Source organism: Bremia lactucae, linkage group LG1, assembly GCF_004359215.1.
Source record: "Bremia lactucae strain SF5 linkage group LG1, whole genome shotgun sequence".
In the NCBI taxonomy this organism is placed as follows: domain Eukaryota; phylum Oomycota; class Peronosporomycetes; order Peronosporales; family Peronosporaceae; genus Bremia; species Bremia lactucae.
The window spans coordinates 5,945,968-5,956,469 of record NC_090610.1 but is presented as its reverse complement, the minus strand read 5'-3'; the positions used below and the strand labels follow the sequence as shown (position 1 = coordinate 5,956,469).

Sequence of the window (10,502 nt, the reverse complement as noted above, 5' to 3'; positions counted from 1 at the left end):
ATTTCGGCAGCTCGACGACGAGCTCTTTCCTTTTTGAGGATTATCTGCTCTTGCTCTTCATCGACCGGATTCTAAACGATGTTGGACTCAGGGTCCTGTGTCCTGCTCAATGCAGTTAAGACATCAGCGGCACCACGTTCTGGAACGGATTCGGTGCTCGCCGACGTTCGTCCGGAGGAGAAGGCGTGAGCGAACGCCGCTCTTATTTTTTCTCCTCCTCTGATTGAGAGTGACCCTCAAAGTCCTTCATTCCCTCATCGTCGAGGAAGGTGCTCAGAGTCTGTGACTCACGCTTGATTGTCATTAGACAAAGGAATGTAAACAAACCAAACGGTTAGCTGTTTAGGTTCCAACCTCAAAGAGGAAATGAAGCGAATGTTGTCACTCGGTGTCAACAGTCTGATGGGGGGTATTATGGGGCACACATTGGTTAGAGAACTTTCGTTGTGGTACATTGACTTTATGGGTAAAATACCCTTTTATCCTATTTAAAATAGGTGACGACTATAATCCCATTTATTATGAGTTACAAATGTGGTCGCCGCCCGATATAAATCCGGCGGCCAAAATCTGTTTTAAATTAGCTAGGATAAGGTTTTTAGATCAGTATAATTAAATAAAGTGCAGTTCCTCTTTTGATCTTAAAGCGTTAAGTGCCTTTCTAAGACTTGCGCATTGATCTGTAAGAGATAGAAGCCTTTCTAAGGTTTATCCTCTTGGGCACTAGCTGTCACTTGGTTCTACGAACCCCTGAATCCCTTGAACTAGGATTTCTTAAGCTTTAATAGCTTGTACGACTCGCTGAGTTGTTAAACATATTAGTTCAATTCAATTAAGTGACTCTCTGAGTCTGAAAGTCTTTCTCTGACTTTAGGAGCGAGGTAGCTCCGCTGCAACGATAAAGAAAAAAGCAGCGATATCACGTATTCTGGTGCGTCGAAAAAAATAAGAAAAATACAGCGATTCGAGCGATTCGGATGTATCAAATCGGGAATCGATTGTGGATGAAGATTCCTTGTCCGACAAGGTGTCGGATGAAGAGGAGGGGGTGAGTTCAGACAATGCATTGGCTTTGTAAAGAAACACGAGTACTTTAATTTGGTACTTAAATCCTAAATAGTGAAAATGTTAAATATATTATTTAGAATTTTTTCGTTTACCTTATTCGATTCAAGAAAAAACAACATTATCTACTTGATAATACGCTTGTACGAATGCAGCTTCTCTCGGCTTTGCGCAAGGGGCTCCTCAACAATAATTTGATCGCCCAAAATGCGGCCGGCAAATCAGTACAGCTCACCAGATAAATTTGGGTGCTACTGTCACTGGACCAATTGTAACCGACGGTATGGAAAACTATTACTTTAGGAGCCAATGTTTTAAAATAGCTCGTGTTTCAACTTCAGAAAAACGTGCCAACTAAACTAGTGGCATTAACAATACACAAGCAAAAAGCAATAAACGTGAATAAACATTTTCTATTCGTTTGAATCACCGAAGTAGCGAATCACACCATGCGAAACCTGGATAAAGTTTTCATCCTCCAGCGAACGGAGTGCCATCTGAAAGTTAGCGCCCTTTATTTCGCTTTTTCGCTTCTCTTCCAAGCGTCGGCGAGTTTCGTACACTGTCATTGATTGATTCGGCGTCTCGCCCAATATCTCCTTTACACCGGTCATGAGTTCAGCGAGAACCTCGCGCTCTAATACACTGTGACCTGTGTTAATCATGTCCATATCAATAGTGCCCGTCCGCGGATCCATCGCTGCTCGCTGTGTCGCTACATTCATAAGACGCAGCGCTTCCTTGACATCATTAGAAGTCACAGTTTTACACAGTTTGAGCTTCGCAAGAGCTTCAGAAATACGAATAAGTGACTCGAGCTGACGCGGTGTTGCTGTAATATTCTTTTTCGCTGAAGCAGCACTTGCGCCACCCATTCGTCGGAGATCTAAATACGCACGAATGAGACTGACCCGAGCCTCCGCGGACAGTGTTGGGTGAATGTGGCGCTTAGCATACGAAATGTATTCTGTCAGGAGCTTCATACTAATTAGCTGCGGTGTATCCTCACCACGTCGCGTTTGAGCTCGAACGCGTGTGCGAGTTTCTTCATCATAATATAGAGCAACAATGTGCTTAGCAAGCTTTCGGTCGGATTCGGCTTGAGGCTTATCAAGGATGAGATAAATAAGGTCGAATCGTGAAAGTAGCGTGGGCACTATATTCACATTTTCCACCACACTCTTGTTCGGATTATAGCGTGACTCGATGGGATTGGCAGACGCGAGAATGGATGCTCGTGCGTTAAGCGAACAGATAATACCAGCTTTGGCAATACTCACAGTCTGCTGTTCCATAACTTCGTGAAGCACCGAGCGAGCTGAGTCACTCATCTTGTCAAATTCATCGATACAGCAAATTCCGTCATCGGAGAGAACCAGAGCACCTGACTCGAGCACGAGGTCGTTCGTTTCCAAATCGCGAATAAGTGATGCCGTGAGACCAACAGCTGAACTTCCTTTGCCAGACGTGTAAATACTTCGCGGTGATAGCTTGTGCACATACGATAGCAACTGAGATTTAGATGTTCCAGGATCACCGCATAGCAAAATATTCATGTCTGAGCGCATGTTTCTACGTTTAGGCGCGACACCGCTATACTCGTGCTCACTTTCGACCTCATTGACGCTGCCGCTACTTCCGTCTTTTCGTGTGCCTCCGAACAGCATGCACAAGATTCCTTTCTTCACGTCATCAAGCTCCCAAATGGATGGCGCTAAAGAGTGAGCCAGGTTTTCATACACTCGAGGGTGCGCAGCTATGCGGCGAAAAGCTGCCAGCATTCGTACCTGCTGCGCATCAGCGACTGCAACAGCGACTTCGTGCTCTTCGGAAGGGTCTGGCATCTCTACGTCAATGTCTGCTGGTCCAATCACGCTCGTTTCAAACTCCTTTTCCAGTGCAAGAGAATTAATGTTCTCCCCATTCTCGCCCTCCTCACGTCGGGTGAGTTCGTCTACCCGACGAAAATGCACAACATCCACGTACGTCTTGAATACGGACTTTACAACGCGTTGGCGTGAATTTGAGCGCATCGGCACAGCACGATAAATACCTGTCACTTCGACTTTATCACCAGGTCGCACGCCATCGACGAGGTCATCGAAGGCAAATAAAAGCACCGTGTATGGCGTCTCGCCTTCGGGAATGGCATCTGGAGTCTCCTGCATCTTTATCATTTGCTTGTCAGTAAACGCACAGCGGTTGTGAATCATCTCCATGCACATTCGAGACTGGCATCGCGTGCAACTAGTCGGTTCTTCAATACGGCCACGATCTAAAGCGACTTGTGTCGTTGCGTGGCAAATGGCACAGCGAAAGAACGCTTCCTTAAGATCCGGCAAGACACCACTACAGCGGGTAACCATTCCTTTCAAGCACACCAACTGGTCGATATCTGCCGGGTTCAAATGACGCATAGGAGACACTTCGCGCAAGTTGTACGGTCGAACCTGAAGAGCTACATTTGCCAAATTGTCAAGACGTTCAAGCCCTGCTCCTGGACTCGCCAAAAGCGCATGATACTCTTCGGTGACGACCATATCCAGAATACGAATAAGAACCTGTGGAAACAAGATGAGCTGATTATACAGCTTTCGAACACTATGAAATTGCCGTAAGTTTTGCGTGTCGAGATCAAAGACCAGCGATTGAGTCAATGCAAGCGTCCGCAGTGCTTTAATGTAGTACGGTGTATCATTCGCGTCACTATTCCTCGGTCTATACTGGTGTAAGAACCCTCGAAAGAGCTCCATGCTCTCAGAGACACTGATATTGGTACCCCACACCACGGCACCCGAGAAGGCCTGGTGTTCCTCCTGCTGCTGTCTCTGTAAGTGCAATTCGGTTGATGCAGACACCGATGCAGATGCCGACGCACTAGAAGGTGGCGAGTTGGGTGGTGACGGCGGAGGCTGTGGCAACGCCGTCTGCATGGGCGTCGGTATACCAGACCTACTACTGCGGATGCTGGCCATTGAGCTGCTGCTTGGCGAGGATGGAGCACCTTCCATATTCGAACGTTCAGGTCTTTGCTGTGATTGAAAGCCGTCAAGTCTCCACTCACGACGGCCTAAGTCTCCGCGCGGCAATTGACGCTGGGCCATGCGCCGCAGCTCCGCCTCAACGTCGTCGTGTCCGGATTCAGCGTCGTCGGCTGCATCTTCGTATCGGCCAAGATATCTCGGCGCAGGCGTAGCATCAATCGAAGCACTCATCTCAGCGAAGCCGTATCGCCCTGTCATGTCCGTGGCGGACACAGCAGACGCAGATATGGCCGAAACGGATGCCGACATTGGCGACCTAGGACGACCTTCATCGCGTGCAGATGCAGCCGATACCGGAATAGATATCGACGGTGGAGAGTTGATCGTATCGCGTGACAGGTACCGAGGCGCTGGTCGTGCGGGGCTTAATGGCGAAGGCGGCGAGGCCGGAGGTGGTGACTCATTGCCACCGTCCATGTCTTTTACATCTATCTTTTTGCATGTTTGTGCATAATTTGTATCTTTATCAAGTTACAATAATTGCCAGAAGTTTGCTATGGTCCATTTACTTGAGGCACTTTTAACCTTTATGCCTATATTTAAGACTGAATTTTACACGCCAACTATACAGCCTTCATGGCGGGCGTCAGCACGATAGCGTTGGCGGTATTGCTGCTACTGTGCGGCGCAGTAGCTAATCCGCGATTTGATCCCGTCGACGAAGGTGCTGACCCATTTGCTTGAAGCAGCTCGCGCCGTTTTTCTTCGACACGCTTTGCACGGATTTTTGATACAATATCATCCACGTCGCCAGTTTTTAATGTCGCAAAGCCGCTCCTCTTCTTTTTTAATTTAAGCTGCTCGAGACGTTTCTTGGTTTCCTCTTCACGACGAATTTTTCGCTCCTCGGCAATGCGCTTGCGTTCATTATCCCGGTCGGCAGACTGAAGCACTTTGGCAAAAGAGTAAAAGATAGAAAAGAACGCATCGGGTCCGCAGTCTGGACTTAACGGGTCTTCCCCATAATACGAAGCCGTTTCTTCAAAGCGCTTCATCATCGCGTCAAGGTCCTCTGTAATCTGTTCCGATGCTTTTTTCGCACGATCAGCAAATGGCTTAACAACGTCTTGGAAACGATCTGAAATCGCTTCAGCAATGTCAGCATCGTCAGGCTGTGAATATGATTTCTCGGGCAACTTTGCGTGCACTTCAAGTTCATTTAAAATGAGATTTGCAGCCTTTCGAACAGCACTTTCACCAGCTTTAAGCATTTGCGTCGTGACACGACTTGCGCTTTCGATAGAAGGCAAACTATTGTCAAACGCAACAATTGCTGGATTCTTGGCACGCAGCACCTTGGCAACATAATTAAGCAGATTCATCGAGTTGTCGGCTGCTTTGACTTGGTTAAGCTTAAGCAATATATTTAATCGAAACCCTTTGGCATCCCCACGTGCCGTGCCATCATTCAGCGCATTTCCAAGCGACAGCACAACACGGAAAATCTCCTTCAAGAGGTCGCATTTTTGCAGCTCTCGACATGCGTTCGATACTGCCTCCATCAATTTACGCTGTTCGTCAACATATGCGTCAAATTGCCACGTTGCATGTATCGCTTGTAATCGAGAAGTTAATCGAGGCACGCACTCCATTTCACGAAAATATTGCTCAGCATCCCCCAACAGCTTCGTATCCCCAGTATACCCTCGTACGGCATCCAGCTCTTCATCTTCGGGAGCAAACTGCAGTAGTAATGAAACGCGTTCGACGGAAAGCAACTCTTTGTCAACCAATAACACTGCATTCCGAAGCTTATAATAAGGAAGTCGAAAACGTGCCAACATGATTCCAATATTGTTCGCGCGTTTTGCGTCAATTAGCGCAACACGCGTAGGAGCCCGACGCTTAGTAGGAACAATCAATTCCGATTCCTTTGTCTTAGGAGGTTTATTCACAAAAATCTCCGAGAGTTGGTCAAGAAACTTGTCCAAAACTGCATCCCTTGTTGAAGTCTCGAGATTGGACTTTACAGATACATTCGCGGCGCTCAAAGGGCCCTTCATTTGTTTCTCTTTTTCTTTAATAAAACTTTCCCAAATAGTGCCAGATGTTTCCTCAGTCTTGACTGCCTCCCAATATAAGTTTCGAAGCTTTGGCTTCGGAGGTGGCATTTTGACAGAATTTTCAGGTGCCTTAAGATCTGCTGCACCTGTTAAGTCTACTGAAATCATTTCCTCCGGTGTGTCTAACAAATTCGGGTCTAACGCTTCAGCATTCATCCTCAATTCTAGCTGTTGGCGTGGCATGCCCATCTTCAATAACTTAAAATATTTGGCGTAGCTCGTATGTTCCGATGCCTTTATTCTCTCCTTGCCACGTAATTTCACCGCTTTTCCTTCTTTATCAACCAGTTGATCAGGCGTATCGAGAAGATTACCATCTAATCCCTCCGACGCTGCTTTCAACTTGACTTGAGCAAGTGGCATTCCCATTTTTATCAATTTAAACATCTTGGCAAATTTTTCGTGTTCCTTAACCGGAATTGGCTTCGACTCCAAAGCTTCATGCTTCATTTCCTTCCCATTTTCGTCGACCAACTTGTCGGGTGTTTCCAAAAGTATAGCGTCAAGGCCTTCAGACAAAACTTTAAGCTTCACATGCTCCATTGGCATGCCCATCGTTAAAAGTTTAAAAAACTTGGCAAACTTTTTGTGGTCCTTTACTTGTGTACCTCTCACGTGCTTCGCATGAGGCAAATCCAAAACATTTCCATCGCCATCGACTAGTACGTCTGGAGTAGACAGTAAGTTGCCATCCAGACCTTCAGCACATGCTTTTAAATGTACTTGCTCCATAGACATTCCCATTTTCATAAGCTTGAAAAACTTGGTAAACTTTGCATGGTCTTTCACCTTGACTAGAACCTTTTCAGTACGTAACTTGCTCCCATCTTCGTTTAAAAGAGTGTCAGGTTCTAATAAAAGGTCTGTATCCAATCCCTCCGCCATTGCCTTCACCTTTATGTGCTCCAATGGCATACCCATCTTCATCAATTTAAAAAATTTGACATATTTTTCATGCTCTTTCACAGGAATGCCTTGGAAGCTTTGTTTCGAAACTTCATCGACAAAGAGCTTGCCATCTGCATCTACAAGTTGGTCAGGTGTGCTAAGCAATGAGCCATCGAGCCCCTCGGAAGATGCCTTTAACTGAATATGCTCAAGCGACATACCCATCTTAAGCAATTTAAAAAACTTGGCATACTTCTCGTGATCTTTAACTGGAGTACCAGCAAAGCGCGCACTCGTCAAAGGCTGTTTCACCTCATTCCCGTCTTTATCAAGAAGTAGATCCGGCGTCTCTAACATTGAACTGTCAAGTCCATCCGCCGACATCTTCAGCTGAATATGTGGCATGGGCATTCCCATCTTTTTCAGCTTAAAATATTTGGCAAATTTATCATGTTCTTCCGCTCGGATGCCTTTTTTCTCTATGGCTTCACTGCCAGCATTCAAAATGTGAAGCATTTTGTCAGGAGTTTCTAAAACTGACGGATCAAAGGACTGAACTTCACTGCTCATCTTGAGCTGCACATGTGATAAAGGCATTCCCATCTTTAATAATTTAAAATACTTCATCAAGTCTGGGTGGTCACGCGCTGCGACACTTGATGCAGTCTCCTCTTCATCAGTCTCCTCGGCAGCAACATCTGAAAGCGAAAGGTCATCGTGGTCGCGGTCGTTGTTGTCAATTAAAATAATTGGACCCATTCGGAAATGAAACGTTGGGTCTTGGTCAGCACATTTCTGCAGGAATTGAGCGTACCGATCCCTCATCTTTAAAAGTGTTTTGCGATCATCGTATCCAAGCTCAAATTTTCGTACTTCTTCAACTGGAGCTAACAGTGTGATTTGCTTCATCACTTTTTCGGACAATGCCCACATTTCCTTTCCAATCACGCGATCACCAGGAATAAAGAGCAATTGCTGCAAAATTGACAGAAAACATGCTTGTAGCTCGGGGTCATTTGTCACGCTGCCAAACAAAGACCGATAGACACTATCTACCGACGCCAAATCTGTCTGCTCGTAAATTGTGTCTTTACGGTCGTCTTCCATAAATTGCTCGAAAACATCAATCTGTTTCTCCATGTTGTCCAATTGATTCCGAAGTTGCGTTACTGAACTGCTGATAATGCTATTGCCCCCGCTTCCATACCTAATACCGTTTTTAATTTCTAGCGGAAGTGAAGACCGAGCACTTGCTCCATCCGGAGACAGCGCTACTGATTCTCGATCTATAGGCGATGGAGGCGCGCTTTTACTCGCTGAAAGGCGACCATTACGCCCATCGGAACATTTACTTATTGACGATCGCTTTCCACTAAGAGTATTCAGCGTGTCTAGTCTGCTTATAGGTGTTCCAGGATCTTTTCCGCGTCCAATAATAGGAGAATTGGTCGATCGATTAAAGACGGGCGATGGACTATTTCTTGCAATGTGTTTGTGCAGAATTGGAGAAGGAGTTGCTGGAGCATCGTGGACTGGGGACGGAACACCGTAAGAACCAATTTCGGGTATCTTGGCGGCCGCAGAGCTAGCAAGCGGATACTTCGTGCGTTGGACAGCAAGAGATTTAGCACGAATCTCTTCAAAGTACCCAGCCATTTTAAGTGCCATAAAGTCGGAACGAATTGCCAATCGATCTTCCAACCGGATGGCCTTATTCACAATAATATTCACAAAACTCAACACGTCTTCCTTAAACACAAGCGAATATCTGGTCGATTTTAGCGCATCTCGCAGACAACTAAAGCGAATACTTTCGCCTTTGGTTTCTTTATAATGATCAAACGCCTCAATGACAGCAGTGTGTCCTGCAGCACTGTTGTAGCAGACAATTCCAAGCAGCTGTAAAGTATACTTTTTTACATCTCCATTTTCTGTGTGAAAACACAACGCCACCCGTTTGACAAGCCCTGGGGTATTTGTTATGGCTTCCACACCTGCTGTAAAGTGAGTCAACGACCGTAAAATTCGCAAAATTACTTCACACACACGCGTTGCTTTTTCATACTTCGATATTTCAATTGGAAACGGGGATGGATCTGGAAGCTTCATCGTCAGGTAATCCAAGCCAAAATGAGCCAAAAACGCCTCTAACCAGTCCGTTGATGCAATTGAAATCTTGGCTCGAAGGGCCTCAAGATCCTTCAAGCCTTTGTTGTCCCACTTTAACGTGACTAGATTTTCCGCAAATTTTTCTGCTTCGGTTGCGTTAGACTTTGTATTACCTTCGTTTTCATTCTGCTGTGCATACCAAACAACGTGCCACTTGGTTTCTAGTGACTCAATCCGTATAAGTTCATCCATAACATCTTCAGGGACGCCACGCTTTGCCATTAACTCACGATACATTTCATCAACGGTATCCCACTTCGGCGGTCGGGGAGGTTTTTCTTTCTCCTTAGATACAGCTCCACCTGTAGGAATCCGAGTCGCAAAGAAATCACGAAAATATTGTAATTTTTCATTAAAATTGCCGTCTTGAACAGGATTCGACATGGAAATGGAAGAGCGAAAAAAGCTATTACGTCGAGGTTTAGATGAGGAGGAGGAGGTGTTTGTCTCGTGCTTCTCAGGCTCGCGTCGAAACTCCATTGCTAAAGGCCACGCTGTCGAATCTTGTTGAAGCTGCATTGCATGCTTAACAATCTGTTCAAAAGGCATGTCGTCTAGTGGAGTTTGGTGGAGAATCTGCAAGATATCCCCGATTTTAACCCGGCCTGTTGATTCTACGTATCCAGGTTGCCCCCCTTGCAACGGACGAAAGCCTTTGACAACTGCACCACGCTGTGGCTTATCCCGCTCAATATGTCGCGCTCTCAAATCCAATCCTAATGGACCTGGCGTCGGTACCTCGACACGAAAGACAAGGGCGCGGTCGTTGGCATTGGGATCACTACCCAAGAACGGACTGGTGCTGGTGATGGACATAGAAGACGGTGTGTGTAACATTGAGTGAGAATTCATAATGTTTGGCGAATCGCGTGCCCCATTTCCGCCGCCAAGCGATCCGCGGCGCTTCCGCCACATCTAAGCGATACGTCTCGCCAAAGTGTGTTCTCTTTTCTTTTGTCCACTTGATCAAAGGCGTCAGAATTCTTAGCGTGTAGTCTGTAACCTTCTTCGGTCAATACCCACGTGCCTTTTAGACAAAATTAGCTTGAGGCGACCGAGTCAAACGCTGTCGCAGCGGGGCGTACTTGGCTTCCTTAATTGAGCTTCTGCGGGGGGAGCAGACGAGGGTCCACCCTTAAATGGTACAGTGTACCACCTCGTACTATATCGACATATTTGCGTTCCTCAAGCTTAGGTATTTATTCTAGACGAGAAAAAAACAAAGCCGCCTAATAGTACCAAAAAATGATTTCTGAGTGAAAAAAACGTTTTT

At 46.1% G+C, this 10,502-nt stretch overlaps 2 protein-coding genes across 2 annotated transcripts; both read right to left on the bottom strand.

The window, feature by feature from the left end:
- Positions 1 to 1,478: 1,478 nt before the first annotated feature.
- CCR75_002333 (uncharacterized protein) lies at positions 1,479 to 4,526 on the bottom strand (the record flags this gene model as incomplete). The annotated part of the gene is made up of 1 exon (XM_067960430.1): positions 1,479 to 4,526. One exon carries the CDS (start codon positions 4,524 to 4,526, stop codon positions 1,479 to 1,481), a length of 3,048 nt encoding a protein of 1,015 aa, XP_067822675.1.
- Positions 4,527 to 4,672: 146 nt separating this feature from the next.
- CCR75_002332 (uncharacterized protein) lies at positions 4,673 to 10,144 on the bottom strand (the record flags this gene model as incomplete). The annotated part of the gene is made up of 1 exon (XM_067960429.1): positions 4,673 to 10,144. One exon carries the CDS (start codon positions 10,142 to 10,144, stop codon positions 4,673 to 4,675), a length of 5,472 nt encoding a protein of 1,823 aa, XP_067822676.1.
- Positions 10,145 to 10,502: the final 358 nt, after the last annotated feature.